The sequence below is a fragment of the Vidua chalybeata genome, chromosome Z (genome assembly GCF_026979565.1).
Source record: "Vidua chalybeata isolate OUT-0048 chromosome Z, bVidCha1 merged haplotype, whole genome shotgun sequence".
NCBI classification, from domain to species: Eukaryota; Metazoa; Chordata; class Aves; order Passeriformes; family Viduidae; genus Vidua; species Vidua chalybeata.
Window position 1 is genome coordinate 43,772,187 of NC_071570.1, and position 23,993 is coordinate 43,796,179.

At 36.7% G+C, this 23,993-nt stretch overlaps 1 protein-coding gene across 1 annotated transcript in view; it reads right to left on the minus strand.

Moving 5' to 3' along the window:
- Positions 1–2,341: 2,341 nt before the first annotated feature.
- The window catches only part of SLC44A1 (solute carrier family 44 member 1), a 67,398-nt gene continuing 45,746 nt past the window's right edge, over positions 2,342–23,993 (minus strand). The window contains exons 7-16 of the mRNA XM_053931547.1: positions 23,236–23,325; positions 21,004–21,131; positions 19,796–19,982; positions 17,675–17,840; positions 13,184–13,340; positions 12,656–12,739; positions 11,450–11,587; positions 8,783–9,019; positions 7,152–7,232; positions 2,342–4,954 (exon numbers count right to left, since the gene is read on the minus strand). Of these exons, the coding sequence (XP_053787522.1) occupies positions 4,931–4,954; positions 7,152–7,232; positions 8,783–9,019; positions 11,450–11,587; positions 12,656–12,739; positions 13,184–13,340; positions 17,675–17,840; positions 19,796–19,982; positions 21,004–21,131; positions 23,236–23,325 (1,292 nt within the window). The 3' untranslated portion in view covers positions 2,342–4,930. The remainder of the gene's footprint in view (positions 4,955–7,151; positions 7,233–8,782; positions 9,020–11,449; positions 11,588–12,655; positions 12,740–13,183; positions 13,341–17,674; positions 17,841–19,795; positions 19,983–21,003; positions 21,132–23,235; positions 23,326–23,993) is intronic.

The window sequence follows — 23,993 nt, forward strand, 5'->3', positions numbered from 1 at the left end:
TGCTTCAAATAAGCTTGTTGGGTTTTGTGTTGGGAAACACAAGTGTTGTTTTGTTGTCTTTTTTGTTTTTTTCTCAAAGATGCAATAGAATTTCTATGTTGATAATGTGACACAAGCTGTTCAAGAAACAATGAGCTAGTGATATTTAGATTTAGTAAACGGTATCTGCACAGGCCAAGCCATGATTTAAAAAACAGGAATGCTGTAAGTTATCTACTTATAAATCTTAAGACTGTTTCTTTAAACTACTGTGCCATATTCAATACAGCATGTAATATGCACTCTGAACTATATGCTCACTAGATGGTGATGAGTATATGTCTGCTACATGCATTTTATTCTGACTCTATAACATACATTCATAGAATACATCATAACCACTCAGAGCAAACCACTGAAGTGCATGTCCTGAGGGCACATAAAGTATATTGTTTCCAACACTGGCTGCTCAATTGCCAGAACACTGACACAGAAAGGGCTCATTTTTGCTTTATATCCCCATTATGTGCTGAAAGTGTAAGAGCTAACATCCCCTGCTCCCTCCATGAAAGGGAGCACTGTGGAGCAGGCTAATTGCCTGCTGCAAAAAAAGCCCTTTCAGAAAGAAGTAACCACCCTGAGAAGATGCTGTACAGAAATGCAGGGAGCAAGTATTGGATTAATTATTGGGTAGGTGGGCCGGTGTACTGGGTTAGGCTGGACAGAGTAAATTTTCTTTTCAGCAACCTGCAAGATGCTGTGTTTTAGATCTGAAACCAAAACAGTGCTGTTGACACAAAGTTTTACCTGCTACTGAGCAGTGCTTGCACAGGGTCAAGGCCTTCTCTATTTTCTACTCTACGACCCCCGTGGTTGTTTGGGGTTGGGCAAAAGGGCACACAGCCAGGACAGCTGACCTGAACAGACTGAAGTAATATTCCACACCATGTAGTGTAACACTCAGCAATCAAACTGGGGTGGTTCCCAAGCAGGTAAATGATTGCCTTTGCTGGTTTTTTTTTTTTTTTTTTCTTTTCTTTATTTGCTTAGTGAACTGTACTTATACCAATGTTTTTGTCCCTTCACTGCTCTCTCCAATTGTGCTGCAGGGACTGAGCAAGCAACAGAGTAACAGTGTATGTGACAGCCATGGCCAACCCACCACAACATTTTACTGCATTTTACCATTGTAAGGTCTCCCTTCTAGAAAACACTTTCCCAATGCAAAAAGTCCTTCATTTACTATGCCAATGTAAAGCCACATTTAGAAGCCCATCCTAGTTCTGGCACTGGGAGCTACTGGAAAGCTGAAGATGCAAATCTAAGCTGGCCATCTTAGGTGTTAAATCTACCTGTGGAGCAGCAATGAAACTCTAGAAGTGATTGGTTGCACTTCTAACCACAGTGATGGAGTAATACCAGACAAAAAAAGAAAAAAATTCTACCTCAGAACTTTAGCTTAGCACATACTCTCCCTCTCATTCAGTACAGGTAATATCCTGAATAATTTCCTAGGGAAGGTAAAAAAGAATTTGGTGAGATCAAGGGATAAAGGGGAGCTGACACTGCCACTTACCACTCTTTTACTCAGAGAGCAATATGGAAATGAGACCCCAAAGAACAACAACAAAAAACATTCTCTAGGGCCAGAAGAAGCAGTAAAGATGACATGGTGCTGTTCAGCTTCCAAACAGAAAAAATAATGTGAGAAAACATTTAACAATTTAAGGAATGGTATGCTTTTTCTGTTGAAACTTAGCTGGTCAGAGGCTATGGTGCAGAAACCAAATACTGGGAAGCAGTAATCCCAATGATTTTTCCCTAAATCCAAATTGTCCAGCCTAAATCTCCTGTCTTTTAGCACTACTTAATTCAATGGACTTTCTGAGGAGATGATTTCTCTGGTTTAGCTGTCTCATTTGGTCCTCCTGCATTGTTATTCTCAGTGCAGCATCACTCTCTACTTAGTCTAGACTGCTTCCCACAAAGCAGACTGGCTTTAATAACCAACAGTAAAAAAAGAAGTATTTAATCCCTCGCAGCTGGCAGACTACTGCCAAAATTTATGTACGGGATTTACATGCCAAAATGTCCTGACACTCCACTATCCCCACTAGAAAAAGAAAGCAGTCTAAATTTGTCCTGAAAAGTTGTCTTTTCAGAATTCTGTCTTCTGCTTATCTCTGTGCACAAGACAGAGCTGGAAGATGGCAGCTTGTAGTTTGGTTGCAAATGAACTTCAATGGACATTCAAAGCTTTAAAGGGCCACTGGAAAGCCTATGTGTGGATGGAATGCCTTTTTGGCAAGACTGAAAAGCTCTGCATGCTGGATATACACTCAAGAATGGTGCACACGTTTTTATTAAGAACTTTGTAATGATATAGGTTTCTCACTTAAACATTACAACTTCCCATAGAAAAGTGTTGCCTGTATCTTTTAAACACCATGTAAATAAACAAATTTATTTTTAAGACAGAATAAACTGCTATAAAAATGATGCACAGCCAAGTCATACAAAAATACAAAATTTGTTACCAATTGCTAGTTGCAATTTGGTACCAATTGTTACCAATTACTAGTTGCAATTACAGAGAACAGTTCCCACTCAGGGCTTCCAGTGAGTGGAGAACGCAAACTTGTGGAACCAGTCATTGTAGAATTTTTTTATGAAAATGAGCAGAATACAACGCTTCTTTGATTAAGCACTTCCAATAAACTCCAAACAAGATGAAAACTAGATTCTCTGGAAGCAACTGGGTACTTGATAAGTCTTTTAGTCTTGAAAACCAGTTTCATCTAAGCTAGTTTTTAAAATTGTGTTGCTAAACCCCTCTGATCTACACAAATACTGGTGTTGAGTACAACTGCTATCTTAGACACTGGTACTGCAGGACTATCTCCTCTCCACAAAAGTGAGGCTGCTCCAGTATTTCTTCTGGGCAAGTCTGATCTCTAACTTGAAAAGAGAGGCCTCATGTGTGCTCCAGTTTGAATCCCTAGGCTGAAGCTCTAGTCCAGTCAGCACTTACACAGATGTGTGCATTACAATTTCCATACTTAGAGAGCCCTCCTGATACTAGTAGAGTTACAGATATGGTTCACTTAAAGAGTAAGTGCTTCCAGGACTGGATTATTCTCTTTGTCTCCCCAACAGCTATCCTTTCTGAATGTATCTTTATTTTTGTACCATTCAAATAGTTTGGGTTCTGATATGAAAAGTGTAAATTGCTTTAACTGGCTTACAGGGAAAAAAAAAAGTAACAAATTTAAGTTATCAAATTACTTCTGGAAGCAAAAGTGAAATGTTTTACTATTGCCAAAAAGATAAGAGCACTAGTTAGCTAAATAAGACTACATAATTATTTAAACCTTCAGCAGCAATTTAGAAGTCTGATAGTCTGAAAGGAAGCACAGTTAACTGCTTACCTTACTAAACCTTGATTACACGAGTTGTGCATGTCTTTACCTAGACATACCTCTCTACTCCATCATAAAGCTTCTATAGAAAGGCTCCTACTCTTTCAAAAGATTTTCTCGAATGGAGTGATTGAACCATTGAAGCATCATTATTTGTAGACAGCTTGTATTTAGTGCAACAAGTTTAAAAATTCTGCTCTGAAATATTAACTTTACAATAACAAAAATAGTTTTCTTAAAAAAATGTTAACAAAAAGAATATATAGCATAGACAGATCATTAATTCTTAGCAAATACATTTATGCATTTACCATTTCACTATGCTGAATAATTGAATATTAGCATTCCTATCTGGTGAACTTCCAGACTGAAAAGATATTTATGTATCTAATAATAATAAAAAAGCATGTTCTCTTGTCATTATTTAATAATTTCAGATAACTATCCTGGCAGCTACACTTCCAAAGGAATGTTTCTCTGCCCTTTCTGGCTTTAGCCACCCATTACAATATGTACAAATATGGATCAAGCAACAGGCAAAGAATGATCCTTTCTACCTCCCAGAGCTCTCTCATTAGATGAAATTAAGCATACAATACTTTTTTATGTACAGCAGTATAATTCATTTCTCTTCCCATCCTCAGCATCTTTGTATCTAGTCATGAATTAATCATGAGTATGGCTAAGACTGAGCTCTAACAATCTGTTATTTACTTGCCTGTATGGAGAATCCATGCCCTTCAAAGGAACACTGCTGAAGTGTGAAGGAGGCTACTGAACTCAGGGGGAGGATAGAGGGCAATGGGTATGAGGGGTAAAAGTAGGGTAAGCAGGAAGTCAATTGCATATAAAAATTATCTGTCCCCATTTTGTAGGTTCTGTTTAATAGGAGATGCAAGGGCTCCCACACCTAAATACCTGAGGAGTTGGTTATTGTGATATCTGATACTGGTAAACAGAACTATGCCCTGCCAGGGCTGTAAAGTAAAATAAGTGCTTACAAACACATTTCAACTGAAGAAATTTTTGCTGATACAACCTCTTGAAAAAATAAATTAGAGACTTTTCTTGATTTTAATGTTTTCTGTACATGTCACTGTCCCAAATTCAATGCAAATTTTAAAGAAATTAAACAAGTAAAACTCTCAGCAGATTAGCAGTGTCATGGGAAATCTGTCTCTAAACCCAGTCATGATTTTAGATTATCTTTACAATGGTATTTCCTCCAGATTTTAAAATATCAAGCAGATATGAATCAACATTTCCATGACCACAACAAATAATTTAAGAAATGGAACAATGATAAAGCTGCTTGTAAAAGCCACCCGTATGAAAAGAGTACATGTTTCACAAAAATAATTGTTAAAAAAAGTTTTAAATCCCTGTTCCTTTTCTCTGATTTTGGCTGTTTATATACATACATATATATATATATATATATATATATATATATATATATATATATATATATATATATATATATATATACACTGTTTTGGAATGTCAATGTGTTCCAATATGGCTGGCTAGTTTCAAGATGAACTTGCTCCAGAGGCCTAGAAAACAAAGTCATACAGTACAGTCTTAGACAGATGCCAAAGGACAAGGAGAAATTGAGTCAAAAGGGTCACTGGAAGCCATAAAGAAAGAAGCATGAAAACGTGGGTTTTTTTATTGTGCCCTGATGCAAGAACAGCACTTCCTAAAGTGTTTTCTCATCTCTGCTACTAGTATCTATTTTAAATACAACTGTTCTTTGGGCATTTCACTTTAAGAAACAATTGTCATATCTAAGAAATGTCTGCATTTCAAGGAAACTGAAGCAAACCAGTAAAGACTCTGTAAAAAAAAAGAGAAAAAAGTAGTATTGATCTAATTTTCAGACATGCAATTTTGGGACTACAGGCAATACTGTTACACAACAGACTTATGAATGATCCTATTCTAGCTGTAACTGAGGCCCTCTATTTTGGGGAAAGGTCTCAGAAATTTAACTGCTGTGTCCCATCTTGATCAGGAAGTGAGATCCTAGTATTCATAATCAAATCAACTGGAGCTGAATGCCCAAAAATGGAAAAGCACAAGGCCCAAACAAGACATTCACATGAGCAACAGAACTGGGAGTAATTCAGCAGGAGACTTCCACTATGAGCCTCAAGTGCTCAGCATTTTCTCCAGCCATCCTAGGAGGACTTTTAGCCAGTAGCAGGCTAAGAGTCCAGAAAAAAATTCCTCTAAGAATAAAACCACCCTTGGTTTGCACTTTTACAAGGGGTGAGGGTGAATAAAGTTTTTTAACATCCAAGCTTCAGGCTTTTTAACATCCAAGCTTCAGTCAAATATAAAAGTGTAAGTGCCAATCTGTGCCAGCTCTGACAACAGTGTAAGTGGAAAACCACTTAAGGTTAATCAAATATTTGAAACAGAGTTTAACATAAAATTTTGAACTGAATTTTTTGTCCATATGACTAGAGAGTTTGCACACCCAATTCTCAATCATTTTCATGCCACATTTGCATTTATAGCAATTAGCCCACTCTGAAAATCTCAATGTTAGTGTCTGCTTGACCAGCTAGAATTACTCCCAGAAGAAAACAGTAAATGAGCATAGAATTAGTTTTTTATATGTATAAACACAGCAGCATTTAGGCATAAGCAGATCTAGAAGTTGGTAAGCCATAATGAAATAGCAAAACACGCAAAGCTACACATCTATCCAGTCTATAGCAGGAACCCATTCCAGTTTAGTCAAAAAACGCTCATGCAACATGGCTTCACATACATTGTTGAAAAAAGAAATTCTTCTGTTAGCATACACTTATTTAGATTCCATTTGGTTAAAAAATGATCCCCATGGTACGGAAATGAATAAGACCCCAAACATTCTGAGAAAGTGATGATGGAAAAATATTCTGTCGCACAAAGTCATAATGTATAAAGAAAAATCATACCTTGCTCAGCCTGGCTCTCTGCTATACGCCCTCTTTTCTCCACCTTCCAAATTTATCCTCCTATCTGTTATATGTACCATATATAGTGTTCTTATTCCAGGCTATTCAGACATGCAATGCCTTCCTAACAGGCCCACCATAAGTAAAACAGGCTGCAGAAGCATAAATGATGCATTGTTCACTGTCTGTGCATCTGACAGTGTGAGATGGAAAGAGCACACAAGAGACAAGCAACATAAGTAGTTGGCAATAAAACAAACAACTGGGAGAAATGTCATTTGAGCAGGTTGAAAGGAATCACTGTATCCAATTCCTTGGCACTGTGTAAGATAATTTGGTGAGGGCTTTTAATACCTGTTCTTACTTTGCAACAATGGATACACACAGTAAATGTTCTTCATTTCAGGCTTTTGCAGCGAATGTAAGATGAGCAAAAATTATTCATCTCAGGGCTGAGAAGAGCCCCAAGAATCTCAGAGCCATTGTATTTTTAGACTGTTCAGCAACTGAGGCTGTCTGCATATACCACATGGCATGCACCACTAATCCTAATGAAATGATACTGCATTTGTTTCATATGAGACAGTTCCTTTCATCTTACTTTTACAGGAGATGGTCTCAGCTGTGACAAAAACTCTGCCATCCAGGTGATAGGCAAGCTCACAAACAGAAAAAGCAGAACATCTTGAGTGATACAGAGAACAAAAACTTCTCCTGAAGAAGTGCAGTCAGTAAAGACAAAGAGGGAGAAGAAGTAAAAGTAAAACTCTTGGAGGATCGCCACCTCCTCATCTGCACCTACCATTAGTTTTAGCTCTCTGCCCTCAGCTCCACTTCCCCGGCCAGCTTCTTTCATAGATTTCCTACTATTCTCCACAAACTCCTGAAAAACAGTAATGAAATGACAAGTGCTTTCATAGAGCAGGCTCCAAACATCAAATCTCAAGACAGAACTTCAAGATGTAACTACTCAAAATATCTAGGTAATTTGCATCTCCCATTTATCTTGCTTAGACTTGACCACAAGGTATCAAAAAATGCTGCTAAATAAACTCAAAGGTCTCCTTCACTTAATTCTGGAAGCCAGACAGATGTTTGCCTTGTGTGCTCTTACAACTTTCTTATTTACCATGCAATGCTCTCCTTTATGGGGAAAGAAGGTAAAAGGCTGATTTTCAAAAAACAAACAAAAGTCAAAACCAAACAACAAAAAATCCACAACAAAAACCCCAAACAAACCAAAATCTCATTTATTGCCTTGTATTCTGTGCCTCATGTTAGAACTCCATTAAACAAAAGGACTTGGAGATAATTACTTGAGATTTGGCTGATTTCCCTAACTGTCCTCAGTTCAACCTCTTACATGTTTCACAAAATTACAATCTCCTTTTCATGAAGATTAGAAAATGTCCTATAAAATTTTAAGCAATTTTTTTCTCTTAAAGGCAAGAATTCTGAAGAAAATGTTGGTAAACTTTAGCTGCTGGGGTTTTGTGATATTGACTGTTGACTAAAGAAACCCACAATGCTTTTACAATTTATCAATGCTTTCTTCTGAGAAAACTTGCTGCATTTTACTTTTACTCTGTTAAAAAGCAACTAAGCAGCAGCTGATTTATTTATTATATACTCTAGATTCCATAGGGGTTTACAAAAAATTAGCACTAAATTCTTGTCATGGTTTTCCCACAAAAAAAAATTGCTAAGAAGTCATGAGAACCTTCCTCTAGCCTACAAGAGGGTACATTTTACAGAGACATATTATACACCTGCCACTTAAAAACACTGTCAAGAAATTTCCTACGCAACAAAAAAGTGAGGCACTTGACAAGCAGAATTTTTATGTCTTGGTTTCTTCTTATCGTGAACAGAGAATAACATGGAATAAAAATGGACAAAATGAATGAGCCTTGCAAAAGGCCTTGACAAAGCATGTAGGCTCCAGGATAGAACATAAAGCCTGGTATTTCTATGTGTGACAAGAGTCAAATTCTGGTTGATGCCTATATGAAAACTCCACTGTGGTCACTGTCTATGCATGAGGTAGAATACTGATATTTTTTCTCTCTCATATCCAAAAGTCCTTCTTGGGAAATTAAAAAAAAAAAACAAGTTTTCTCCCCTTGTTTTGCTTCTTTCTATTCTGCACTGTGTAATTTACAAGACATGATATCCAAGAGTATGATTATGCAAGATCACTGCTCATCTAACAGCTAACAAATGGAAGCCAATACCATGGGAAGGAAGAATCATTACTTACTTGATCCTTATCAGATGACACTGTTTCCTGATCAAGCCATGAAAAATATATCAAGGTAAAAAAAACAACCAAAAAACCCCCATATTGAACTCCGCTAGTGCATTAATTCCATTGTCAAAATACCTATTTAATGGAACCAGATCCTTAGACTTTGAGAGTAAGGGAAAACTTACCATGAGAACTTTATCCATGTAGAATTCCCTGCCAGGGCTCCCATCATTGTATTTTGTATCGATGGCAAAACATAAGAAAAGGACATCAACAACCATTTCATAAATGGAAAGGAAGCAGTGAGCAACCAGGAATGCAAAGAGGCAGACAATGATGAGTGGCAGCACCCAGATGGTGTAATCTCGTTGGTAATTCAGCAACATAATGCCAATCAAACCTGTGCTGCAGACAATCAGGACCTGAAGAAGAAAATGGTAGACAACTCTAATGGCAGAAGCCATTTGATATTCATTATTTGATTTGTTTGTTTTAAGGCAATATGCTTCTTGGTCTGCCAGGGTTAGAACTAGAGGTAACAGATAGTAGGGAACAAGATCTTTACCTCCTGGATTCCCCACATCCCTGAGGATAAATGTCATTTAATTCATTTTTCAGCAGGTTCAAGTTAATTGTTACACATCCTTCATCACAAAGAGTATTTTTCAGAGAATTTTACATTTATATCTGCTGTCATCATTCTACCGTTATACAATATTCCTGTAAGAAAGAACTTTATCCTGTCAATTATATAAACCCCACAACCAGATGCCATGCATCAACTAACATGCAGCTGGATTTTTTTTATTTGGAGTGGAGGGAGAAGTTAGGTATTAGGAGAAGTCAGGTATTAGGAGGTATGTTTTTCATTTTGCTAGTGGAAACAACTTCAAACTTGTTTAATATCTATTTCGTCTCCATACAGGAGAAAGTAGATCAGAATTCACATGAGCCACTTCACGTAACAGTCTCCACAGAACTACACTATGTGTGAGACCCTAACTGGGTACCAGCGTAGTTTTGGCAAAACCAAAAAGACTAAATTGGTGTTACCAATTAACTTTTTGAATATTTCTGAATGTATTATTATGAATAGAACTAAACACAATCATAAAATAAGCCAGCTTTTTTGAAAACACCACATTGAACTGGTAAAGGAGTGAAACATAAACTTTAAGGGATTTAGAGATTTTAGAGGAGCTAAGATTTTAGTTAGAGATAAGCCTTACTAGAGTTAATTAAAATAAATGAGTAGGTCTCAATGAAGTTAAGAGTTAGTAGTTAACTAATAATTGATTTCTTGTCAACACAATGTTTAGTTAGCTGGGTTTATAATGAAGAATACAGAAACTGACAAATAGCTTTTAGGAACATAAGACAATTGTGGGCCTCCTCTGTTATGAAACCAATTGAAGACAGGGAATGGGAGTTCTACCAAGGTTCATTTGTCATATTTGCATTGAAAAGGTAGAAAGGTCAGAATGAGGAAGACTTCATTTACTTCCTCATTGTGGGACCTCTCCCCATGAAAGGGACCAGCGACCCATTTCAAGGAACAAACTACGCATGCTTAATAGCTTTTGAAATGATTAGCATACGAAGCGAGGAATGGGATGTACCAAAATTATGAATATGTATTTGTATTTTGGGTATTCAATACATGTGTGGATAAAAGGACTCTGTAATCATTTGAAAGGTGCAGTGTGTATTTGGGAGCTATCCCACACGCTGCCCGGCATCGCAATAAACATACACTTTCTAACTTTAAACTGTTAGAGAGTTTTTGTCTGTCACAGTTAGATATCAGTACTAGATCAATATCCATATTTCTTTAATAAATCAGGAGATGCTGAGAGTGTAGCATTATTTTAGCTGATACTGATTTTTATGTGCACAGTTCATTTGAGCATTCCTGTCACCTGAACATTTTTCTAATAATCCGAGATGTCTTTCCAGGGGGTGTTTCCTAACATTTTTCAAATTCCTCAGTAAAACTATGTTATGTAATTTCAGGCTCTTCGAAGCACCTATATCTCCCTTATGTATTTATTCCTTCTCACATCTTACTTAAATTATGGATTTAAATGGATTAAATGATGGATTTAAAATGGATTCAAGGTCCAGCCCGCTGAACCTCTGATTTAACAGAAGTAGAGGAATGAAATAAGGAATACAGATCAGTCCAACCAGTGTCCAGATACTTAGGCACAGGTGATTTAAGTAATCTGGTATTAATTGTTTCCGTAAATTATAGCACTTCAAAGGATAGAAATAATTCACTGGATTAAATTTCCATACAGTATATCTCCATTAGCTATATCTCCAAAGGGCTGACTGATCGCAGAAATTATTCCGGTCTCCTTTTAATTCTCAGAGTAGAACTAACTTAGTTGCTTAAACTGGCAGCTCCTCATAGCAGGCTTCTGTACTCTTCCAGTCTGATTTTGTTATAAAAGGTGATCAGCAATGTGTCAAATTTTCAACATAAACCTAGAGAGTCCATACTAAATGCAATTTAAAAGAAAAGCTTCCTTTCTTTACAATTCTATGTCTTAACTACAAAATCAAAACCTTAGACTTTCTAATCACTTTTCTCTTGACTCACTAAAAAAAATGCATAAAAGTGTCATAAACTTCAGCTATTCCTCTCTAGTCACTTTTAATAAATTTAAGTGGACCATCTGTTTATGCTCCCTGTACTGGATGATCCCTTCCTAACATGATACAGCTAGATGCAATAAAGTGCACACTAAGAAACAGGATGTTTAAGGCGTTTTGAATTAGGGTTCAAGCCATTGCTAAAGAAAGATTGCTTCCACATAGTCTGTAACAGCTGTATGTAGCAGACATACCTTTCCTAGAAACAGCATAAAATCCCCAACTGTGTTTATGGCAGCCACTCGCAAAGCATTTTCCACTAGGATAACAAAGGCATCCTTTGCTGAGGTGCAGAAATTGGTGCTGTTGATAGCTGTGGCTGTATAAGCATTCTGAGAAAAGGAAATTAAAGATTTATTCATAAAATGATCAGGTATTTCAGATGGAGGAGGGGGGAAGTAAGGGGCAAGATACATCTTCTGAGTAAGACACATTCATCATATGATTTTAATGAACAAAAATTCCCTTGAGACTTGTTGAATCAAGCAATATGAACCAGCTGACAGAAGATTATATGAGGTAAAGAATTACTATTCTTCTCCCTTCTTGCTCATAATTTATGCATTAACAAGTTTGTTCAAAAAAACTCATTTGCAATTTCTCTGCAGGAGGAGGTGAACAGTAGCATAGCTACAGAAATTAAATAGTTCCAAAAAAACCAATCTGGAAATATAAAAGAATCTGAGTGTCATGCAAGTCAACCAAGATAATTTCTAAATACTTAACTAGACCGAATTCAAGGTTAGTGAGGACAGTTTTCAAGGATTACATTGGGGCATTTAAAATGCTTTCTTATGGTTTTATTTTCTACATTTCCATAAGCAAAAAAAAAATTAATAACAGTGAAAGAGATATTATGTGCAAGATATTTATGTATCTGATTTATTTATGTGATATTTATGGCACATAAACCCACTTTTACAAGGGGTCTTTTACAAGGACCAGCTAGTGTGTTGCACTTTGAAACTCTTTTTCTTCTTTGTAGATGATTATGACAATTTGCTGTTTTGTATAGTTTTTACACTGTGAGATTCTTAAATATTACACTTAGAAAAGCTTAATTTTCTTTTCATAAACAAAAATATTTTGAAACCCAGATGTAGTTTGACTGAATAGACCTAAGGGGGAATGTCTCCACTAAACCACTAAACAAATTGTTATAAAGTTGAGAAACCATGTTCACAAAGATGAATATGGACTATTTTTTAGTTCTTGTTTATTTTCCAAAGATCAACGTAGTGATTTGCAGTGTAATTTCAGTAATGGAGACAAGACTGAAGTACTGTCATTCAAGTTCAGTTCCAAAGTACAATACATTATGTCTTGGCATCAGATTGCACTCTGGGAATATATATATTAATATCAGCCCTTACATAAAACTTAAATATGGAAAATCTTACCTGATTTAAATATGTCAGGCACTGTTCTAGACACCAAAGGCAGCAAATGCAGGCTTTAAGCATACAGCGAGCACAAGCATTTTCCTAGAAAAACACAGAATGTGGGAAAACATCTATAAAGAGTTTTTATGGATACAATATTCCCTTGTGCTTCAGTAACTGATATTCAGCCTGCTAACTTAAGCAATTTGTATCAGTCTCATGGTCCTGTAAAGTCTAAATATTCAGAGAACAATAGGATGGTTTGGGTTGAAAGGAACTCCCAACACCACAGGCAGGGACACCTTTCACTAGACCAAGTTGCTCAAAACCTCATCCAGTATGTCCCAGAACACTTCTGGGATGGGATATCCATAGCTTCTCTGGGTAACCTGTTCATGTGCCTCACCACCACCCTCACAGTGAAGAATTTCTTGTTACCCTGATCTATTCCAAAACAGGAGTTCCATCCTCCCACATTGACTAAATAAACAGGTAGACATATCAGGCCTTGAGTTTCGATTAAAAAATGGAATCTATTTCTCTTACCTTTCCTTTGAGTTGTGTGTGAATATACAAAAGAATCATTCGTGGTATCTTCACCAGTGTGATAATGAAAGACCCCTTTGCTACTGTTCCTAGGTGGTAACAAACAAGGCGATTAACAGATGCCAGAATAGGAGTAAATGGCAGATTTCTTTTCTCCCTGTTGAAAAGAGAAAAAAAAATGAAGTAGAATGATCAATATTTATGTGGTATCATCTAGAAGTGCTACAAATTCTCAATAAAATATTGGAATAGGAAAAGGAATATATTATCCTCATACTTGCTTTCTGGATATATTGCTCACTCCACCCTGACAAGCTGTGTAACTCACAAATTTGTCTCTAATGCAGGACTACAATTAGGAATTGGTATGTCATACTGTCAGAGACTGCAATATTATTGTTTATGGCTTAAGCATTTTTATGAAGCATTTTTGCGTATTATACCAAAACTTCATAACAAAAGCTGTATGGAAGATCACCACACCCTGAATGAGCCTCCTGACTGAGGCCCTGGACTACAAGTTGATGGAGGTAAGATAAAGTGACTCAAATCTGGGCTGGGGTAAAAAATACATTCACAGGAGGGTTAAGACTCACACCTTTGGGCTGGAGACCACTGCCCCAGGGCTATCAGCTGCCAGACTTGCACAGGCCCTCACACCAAAGGGTGGGGGTGGGAAGGAGAGGTTTTGGGTGTGTGGTGAAAAAGCCTCTGGTGAGAGGCAGTGAATGCCAATACTCTGCTGTGCAGACCCACCCAGCTGCCATCACCTCTTCACCTGGGAAAGCCACATCTACAGGACATCCATATGAATGACAGCAGAGGGGGTGTTATGGTCCATCAAAAGTTCCCCCCAGAAGGGGCCCCAGGTCTTGCACTGGAGCACAACAACATGATGCAACAGATCCACAGTGTTGCAAGAGACAGTGTCAAACTTGCCCTCTAGGCATTCCTACCTGGCCCAAATGTATATTAATCCATTGGATTCTATACTTTTTGTGGTGTGGGGGACCCTCACCACCAAGAAGATCAGATGGAAGGAAGCCATGAGATGTCATTGGGACCCTTGGAAGGATGGTATGTTTCTACCTGACCCCCGTCCCTCTCCCTGTTCTCCTCCCTGCTCTTTTTCTACATCTTTCTTTCTTTTCTCTTCTTTCCCTTTGTCTCTTTTACTATTAAATAAAAAATATCAACATTTTTGTTTGACACCAACATCTAACGTCCTTTGGTTTTAATCAAGTTTTGGAGCATATTTTGAACCTTTCTGGGTTTGACCTATTTTATTCACAAAGACTTCATTTTCTTTGTTTTTCTGTGTTTAAATTGATTCGTAACATATATGAGTGATGTGCTGGTGCATTCCCGTTGTCCCTTCCCATCTTGGGCTGCATTATGATCTCAGAAATGCTTGTTAGGCCCTTGTCTTGATGAAGAGCACCTGTGCTCAGCTCCTCAAACTTATCAGAAACACAGTCTGCTCCCAAGAACTTGCCATGTCTATCAAGGTCCTGTTTTTAAATGAACAGCCTGGTAAACTTTTTTTTTTTTGTGCCCAAATATCAACCTAGGTAGAACAACATTTCTGTTATTGAATTTTCAAAGAAAGTCACAGACATGAATTGTGGACAGGATGGAAAATTACTATGACTAAAGCCAATTCTCTTGCAACCCCGTAAACTCCTGGACCACAGCGGGCTATGACAAGCACCTTCTTCTGAGTGGGACCTCACTGAGCCACTGAACACTCAAGTTTGTGATACTCAGAGGACCAACATCAAATGCTGCTGACAGAGCCTGTGCTGACACCCCATTCCTCAAGCCTCAACCCCTTGCCCGTTGAGAAGGTGCAGAGGCATCTGACCTGAGCACTTCACTGAACTTGAGAGGAATTTTTACGGGTCTATACCTTGTACCTACATGGGTGAGTGTGAATGTGCTATGGCAAATGTACTGTGAACATTAGGTTGGTAAGTAAGTCAGGTCAAAATAACTGAGTTACTGTTGTGCTCATAGTAAATTAATGATTCTACAGACTTTGTTAAATTACGCTATTGACTAAGTGATACTAAGTTTAAGTGCTGTTTAACTCTTTAGGCCTAAACTGTTGGTGAAGTCTTGGGCTAACAGTGGCAAGAGGGCCCACTCTTGTGATTCAGTGAGAGGGTCTCCCTCATTCCTTTTTATCCTTATCCTTTCTCACCTATAGCTTTTTCCATCCCCAGCTTCCACATAAATAATTTTAGGTTTAGTCTTAGATTAACTTATTTTAGTCCTACTTTTCCTTTTTAAAGTGTGCTTTAATCATCTACTAAGTAGTAGAGTGAATCTTGTCAATGAACTTGATCACACTTTAACTTCTTTATTCACCAGCTTTTGCCAATACCTTGGCTGGTGATTCTCTAAGCAACCGGAAACATTCATTGATGACAGGTAGTCTTACTGGCAGTTGGTTGCATTACCACTATTAACAACTGGCAATTCCCTTAAAGTTACATCAGATGGTGTGCAATTCAAAACCTTCCGAAACAGTAACAAACTGTGCTAATACTTTTTCAGTCAGACTACTGATAAACTTGTCTTCTCCTCTCTTGTTCTTTTGGAGATCTTTGTGTACTTTGGACAGGATATTACTAATTGATCAGGTTAACTCTTTGCTCAGAATTTTTGTGTTTATGATTTAGCTATCATATCCTCAAGGTACCAAGAGCTGAGCCTTAAAACAAGTTATTAAATGCAATGTAGCTATAATATTTTTAATTTATCAGATAAATACTCACATTCATGGTTTCATTTTTCTTTTCTACCAAGAAACTCACTTATATATCTCTCTCAAAGAATAACACTAATTAAACATTTAAAGAATGGCTCTTCCTCTTTATTGGAAATAAGAACATGATAATAAGCATGTTAAGAAACATTCAAAAAATAAAGGATCTCCCCAGCTTGGGAGAGATGAGAATTTCACTCAGAAAAGATAACAAAAGTAGATTCTTCATTCTACAAAACTAATATCTGCATAATGTAATCCTGAGATGTTAATGATTAAAGTAGATTTACCCTGTATTTTATTCCAATTAGCTTTTAGAGGAAGACACATTTTACTCCCTGTTAGGCATAATCACATAAATTGCTTGAGTCTTATGCCCAGGCAATACTTCCTCAAACACCAGACACTTCCTCATTTTCAGGGCAAAGGCTGGAACACAAAACACTTTGAGGCCTGTTATTGCCGGAGTTGAAAGGAATCCATCTGGCTACGGTGAATGAGCAGTGAACATGTATAAAACATTTCTCCATGGATAACTTCATCTCATTTGATTTGGAAAGCTTCGCATATGCAAAATAATGGATAAGTGCAAATTAATGCCTTTTCTGTTTTTACAAGTCACTTTTCAAATTATGATTGTACCTTAAAATGCAAAAAGAAAGTAACAGTAGAGAGAAATGAGTATTTATTAACTTAAAATAAAATTGATGTTATGGAATTATAGGGTATGGATGAAATAAATATCATTCCCCCTCAGGTGACAGGAAATACATAAACTTACAGATGAAGCATGCACATTGCTAAGCAATCTATTTCAGTGCAGAGTAATTCTCTTTCCTCTGTGTTTTCCTCATTCCATACTCAATCGGGTTTAATTATTCACAAGATTACATCCCTGTGACATCTTGTAATAACTTCATAGATGTATTTCATTCGTATACTGGAGAATTTCATCATTAATAAAATAACAAAATTTCTGACAGCACAATAAATTGATTCTTTGCTTTTGATATTATTTTAAAGACTAGGGCAGAAAAGGAGTCAAATGTAGTTCAGGTAACAACCTCAATTAAAAAGACAAAGCAATTAAACATTTGTGATCTGAATCATGCACTTAAAAAATATCTGCATACATTACTCAAAAAACTGATACACAATTTAGTTCAGAAATACAGCGATAAAATATGGAGCTTTAAAATTTTACATGAATTTTTATTTTGGTAAGATCTTGTCAGAATCTATATGTAAATGATTAATCTAATAAGATCTTAAGTAATCCTGTGAAAGAAAGATTAATGAAGATTAGTGAAGCACTGTAAATAATTTAAAGGGCACTGTTTTGCAATTAAGATAATAATAAATTGCTGTCATTATTTGTTTAACCTCTACAGATCTTACCAGCATTAATTTTTTAGTAAAACAGATGACCTTCCAGACTCATCCTACTTTGTAAATAACCCCCCATGCCTGTAGAATGGGCACAGGTTACAAGGCAAATAATATTTCAAGTCTTGTATATCAAGAATACCATCTATAAATGGCAAAACAAGTAGTGCAGGACTTTACATTACTTTAAAAGGGTCAAGGCAATTTAACTGTTCCCCAGCTTTCACAATGGACACAAATATGCTCCACAGAAACCCTGTTACTCAGTATTTCTGTTAAGTCAATGAGTAGCCTGTGTAGGCTACTCATGATAGAGCTATCTACATTATCCTTACCTTGTAAAATAGTACGTTACAACAGCCCCTGCTACTGTCATCTGCTGACAGGCTAGGATAAACTCACTGATCCAGATGAGCCCCACTACATGGTACCACCACATGTATTTCAAAGGACCTGCCATTCGAAATTCAACAAATCCTTCTTCATTTGGGACAGGACTACCTAGAAATAAATGAGGGTAAAAAAGAAAATGATGCTTACATCAACTCATAATGAAGGAAGCATATGGTATTAGCAGTTCCTAACCAGTTACAACAGAAACCTCTCTAGTTTCTGCTTATAATTTTAAATGCCACATTTAGGAAAATTGTTCTTAAGAAAAATAGAGCTTTTGAGACAATAAGTATAATGCTATTTGAAAAAAAAAAAACTAAAAAAAATTCCAGAACTAACCACCATCTCATAGCAAAAATTCATATAGTTAAATATAATGGAAGTCTACTTCAGTCATTCCTAATTTGAGTTTGCTGCATTATCAGTATTTTTCATACAGCAGGAATCAGTATCAGCTCTTTACATCTAGATGTCAACATCAACAAACACTTTTGTTTTCCCTGTGGTAAGCTTTAAAGCTAGTAACACAAATATGGAGCAGCCTTAGAAATTCTAAAGATACAATTTCATATATTCAAAAATTCATTGACTCTTTGTCTAATATGAATAGCAATATCATGTACTGAGACAGACAGCATGTCAGAACACTCCTAAGATAAGCTCTATTTCAATGTTTTAATGCACAGCAAGATGTTTCATAATATACAACATTTACATGAACAGCTGATGAGATTGAGAAAAACACTGCAAGGAACTTTGTGTCAAAACAACCGTTGTTTTGACTTAGCACTGACAGTACCTACCCACATTCTTAGTTATGGTTTTATACTTAAATATAAAATGAAAGTTTTCTTGTCAATAAGTTAACTATTGAAATAATTCTCGTTTCAGTGAACATGGATTTGGCCTTATTTGCACAAACAGTTTGTTTAACTGATAATAGTGATGATATTGAGTACATACAAGCTAAAAAGATAAATTAGTTCTTGTAGAATCAAGGCAGGTTGAAGGATTCTGTCAGTTAACTATAATATCAGACTACATTCTGCTATAAATTTAGTACCTGTGCAGTGATCTGACTCAGAAAGTGAAGCTCAGGGCTGAGACTTTCTGTGGTGACCATTTTCTGCACATAGCACAGCATGCAATGAAAACTAAAAATTCCACCAGTAACGAGAACAGGAACACATGATTTCTATTGCCTCCAACCCTTGCTAAGAACTCAGGATATGAAAAATATTTTTCTTGTATTACTGTGAAATAGCCTTGTGACTTGAAACACTGCTACTTTTGGGTCGGTAGCAAACAACACATTTCAAAATTTTAAGAAATTTAATAATGAATGGCAGTCTCTGTTGCCTACAATGTACTGCAAAATAACAGACTTTTTAAAAAGTATCTGCTGTGGTGTTTTTTTTAACTGAAGTAACTAAGATTTGGACCCATGGGATTGATTAATTCTAGAAGCTCTTGTCAGACCCTGAATACAAACAAAGCTTTCACCTTCTGTGTACTGAAGAGCAGGCAGGAATTAAGAGTACATTGGCTGCTCTCAAAATACAGTGTACAAGCAGCAGAAAAATCTCCCTAATGATTCTGGAATAATACTGGACACCTAAGTTACAAACAACTGAAAACTAAAATCACAATATTTATATTGTGGGAGATAGTAATTGTGTGCAATGGCCCTTCCCTTACTGTGTACTTATCTGTGTGAATACTGTCTGCAATACTTGGTGACTCCAAGATTATGCTGTCTTTAACTTGTGTGTGTAAAATTAAAGGGAATTATTTGAAAAGTTGTTATAGCAGTTTTATTATTAGAGTCTCATGGTTTGCAGCAAGCCAACTTGCATCGAATCAAAAAGCCAGCCTAACACAGAAAGTACCATGCTGGGAATGAAGACTCAAATGCACAATAACTTGAAGTCAGTGAAGCAGACAGGAACAGAAGCATAATATGTGAGCTTTTTTCTTTGAGATTCCCACAGGCTTTTTAGTCAACTCTGCTAGAAATCATACAAAAATGAAATGAAAATTATTTAAAGTAAATGACTGCTTACCTGTAGTACCAAGAAAAAGCAAGACTGTGATCCAGTATGTCCAGAAGAGGATAAGCACAAAGAATGTCCAAAATGGCTGGAAGACTAACAGTGGCAGGTGAATGAAGACCTTGCCAGCCACGTGAAACAAGGCAATGGTGAGAGCTACTCTTTTGCGCATAATTAACATGATCAAGAACAAGATAACCTAGAGGGGGAAGTTTCCAAATTACATTTTAGAGTACTGAAACAGAATCAAGCTACTCTTTTGCACAGCTAGGATATTTAAACCCCCTAAATTAACACATACTCTATCTATAAAATCACAAGATCAAAATGTAAAACCTCTATCAGCTCCTTCTTCTGGTGATAAATTATTTTCCAAATTATACTTTTGGGGAATTCCATTCTCATAATTATGTATTTGGAATCATTATCAGCCTTAAGCTAATGAGACAAAACCAGGTTCTATCCTCAATTATGTTTTATAAAGCAGTGAAATCAGCCAGTTTTAACCTTCTTATCTTTAAGAAAGGTAATTTAAAATTTTTATCTGACCATGGCATGGTGGTCTTATAGGATATATGTATGTATGTGTATAATAACATAGGGAATAAGAATCTAGGAGAGGGAACAGAGAGGAACTTTTGGATTAGGATGTGAAGCAACAAGAAGAACATAAAAGGGAGTCTACAATTCCTGTGAAGTTAGTCAAACATTGTCAGATTCCAGTAGTAAATTCAGTGACTCTGAAATTAACAGCAAGGCCCAAAGAAGATTAATTGGTTCAAATGGTGTTAGTATTTCAGCTCACAATGATTTAAGAACAACTTCTTTCAGAAGTAGGCTAAGGACTTTTAAATACACTGAAATGACTAAGTACCTCTGAACTGAGAACCTAAGAAAAAACTCTTTGGATTGGCAGTACCTATTCTTGGAAGTCCCTGTGGACATTTTACAGTAGATTAAAGTAGCTGCAGGCTTAGAAAGTCTCTCCTGACTCAAAATCAGATAATAGAGAACAGTACCTAGAAAGTCTCCCCTGACTCATAATCACGTGTTAGAGAACAATTCCTAAAAGTTAAAAAAATAACATAATGAAAGAAAATCACTTTAGCAGAAATAAACTGTTCCAAAATGTGTGCAATACAATGCTTTCACCTGAATAAAAAATAGAGACCAACAAGAAGACAAGAACAGAAAATAATACAGTCATTAGCAAAGCATACCGTGAAGACTGTAGCTGCAATGGCATAGATCAAGAGAGCCTGAAGATTGTCTTTGGCTATTTGGGTCTCAAGAGCACCGGCAGATATTCGTTGTTTAGCATAGAGCCACCACAGGACTCCTGTACCACCTATGTTTTAGTGAGAAAACAGAAAGGATAAATAAACGAATCTTCTGTGTGATACATACTACCTAGTCCCAGAGAAATAAAACAGTCCTTTCCTTTTCAGTCTAGACTGGTACTGAATACTCAAGAGCACTGATGCCCAACCCAACAGGAACTTGAGAGGAGGGAGAAGTACCTAGTTCTCCTTTGTTGCCCTCTTCTCAAGTGAATAATCTCTTTTCACAGTCTCACCATACTATGGCCACTTAAGAGACTTGCAGAACCTTGACTCTGTGTTTTAGGGTAAACTGCATTGAAGGACTACTTCATGGAGAGCCCTAACAGTGAACAGCACTAGCTCCCACTAGACAGGCAATAAAAGAACAAAAGGAAGAATAAATAATTCTGTGATAGGCTGTATGTATGAATGTATCTGTGTGTACAATAATGCAGGGAGTAAGAATTTAGGAGGGGAAACAGAGACGGACTTTTGGATTAGGATGTGAAATAACAACAAAACAAAGAGTCTACCATTCCTGGGAACACTAATCAAAAAAACAAGCATCAGCCTGATGCTGGAAACTGCTCCTTAGTAATATGTAGCTAAACTTGCTTCAGACAATATCTTGGACACTAAGAAAAAACATTAGTAAAAGGCACAGGAGGCAAATACAATGTGAAGTACTATCTTCTCACCCCTGCTATGTTAATCCTAGCCTAATAGCCAGAAAAACAGTCTCCTAATCTAGCTGCCTTTCCAAGGTAGAACTTTTCTTGAACACAGATCTCCAGCCCCTCAGGGAGATAACCTCTCCTCTCTGGTACATTTCTTTTCTCTTTTAAGTGTCCTTCTCTGTTCTGCTCGTATTTCTGAATCAAATGCATAAGCTTAGTATGGAGGTTGGACCAGATGAGCCTCTGTAGTCCCTTCTGTGATTCTGTGATTGCATGTTTTTGCTGAACATACTGTGTTCAGGTCTAAATTGAGTCTTTTGACATCTCCTAAACAAACAGTCAAGGCAGAATAAGCAGTATGTGTCATAAAAGACAGGGGTTTATTCAGTCCATTATTATAATGGATGAAACTTTTTAGAACATAGTAGCAGATGCCAGTCAACTATTTCACTCAACATGGTTGCTCAGCTTCTAAAGAGAATATAAATGAAAAAAAAAATCCATATTTTTCCTTTTTTTGGAAAGGAAAAAAGGAAAAATATTGTGAGGCCATTAATCAGAAAACCAAAGTGATCCTGAAAAAATATAGATGGTCTGCTGATTTTTTTCCATCCATTGCAGTCATGAATTGCAAGAATTAAATCACTAGTGCTTCCTAATGTGATTATTCTATTTTTTTTCCTTCTGTGCAGTCATCTGCCCAGATATTTTGGCTTAGCTACTCAGTAATAAGTGTAGAAAACTTTAGTTTTATTAATTTAAAAGTTAATGTGATAAAATAAGGCTATTTTCACAAAAGCTACATCATTTTGGAAGAGACAACCTTTGGTCATTTCCAAGATAGCATGGCTGGTAGCATTTCACATATGATCTATGTCATGCAGTTCTTCCTGAGTCATATAGAAATACAAGGATTGAATAAGAATTGCTAGACAAGCACCTTTACTTCCTCTCTTCAAGAACAGGTCTTAAAGAGCTACTCAAAGAACTGAAGGGCTGATGAACATGTCAGAGTTGTAAATATATTCAGCTGCATAAGCAATAGTTGCCCTTTAATTTCTTCATGCACCAGCCACAATGTGGAAGTACCACCAGACACACCCAGGCTTAGCTGCCTTGCTGATCTGTTTGGAATGCAGGTTAAGAAGTAGGGTTTTGTTACAAGTGCTGTGAGGAATCTCCTGCACTGACACCTGTGTGCTCTAGTGAGCTAGGCTGACGTGAAGACTGACTGCCAAGCAGGGTGTGCAAATATTCAAGGAGCAATGTACTCTCTGAGAGAGATATGCAATTACTAAGGTGGCACTTTTGATGTACATCTTGAAAGAGACTCAAAAAAACAGGCTGAAGGGAAATGCATGATCCAAGATGTGTGTGGGATGTAGCTGGGCTGAGGACATGGAGCACAAAGATTAGAACTGGGCACTCAAAATGGGAGACAAACAAAACTTACCAAGCGATCCCAGAATGACAAGAATTGTTAAAATCCAGACAAGTACTCTTGAAATGTACCTTATTATAACCATCAAAATCATGGACAACACTGCAAAGGAAGACAAATAAAATAAGCAGACTAATTACTTCAAGTAGATATTGCCTTCCTGATTTTACCACTGCACTAGGATAACTGCCTTCCAATAGAATTTTTACAGACAGATTTCTTTTTTGAGGCTTACAAACTCACTGAATAGATAGTTAAGAAAATTAGGCACCTCTACAACTTCTGCTTTGATAATGTTGATTAAAACAAAGAGAGCATAAATACATTTACATGATACATCAAACACAAGACACAATGCACGCATACAGACAGAGATGTACTTAGACAATGACCAAATAGACAGCAAGACATGGCAGTACTTTGAGTCTGGTAATATCAGCACACCTCCTGAGGACTAGAGCAAAGTCTGTACTCAAATACACATGTCAAACAAGTGCAGTTAATATGATATCTGCGTATTCCAAAATGCCATGCTAGTCATAAGTCACAAACTATACAGCAGCTAAGGCTAAGTGAGTGGTATGTACAAGTGCAAACTTGTATTTTAACATATGACACATTTGTGTTCAGCAGTTACATGCAAGCCACTGGAACCTGGCTTTTTGAATCACAGCCTAACCCACTGTTTTAAAACAAATAATTTCTGTTTAACTATGAAATTACAAAAAATGCTTTTTAAATTAACTATATAAATTCTGTACTAACTTCTG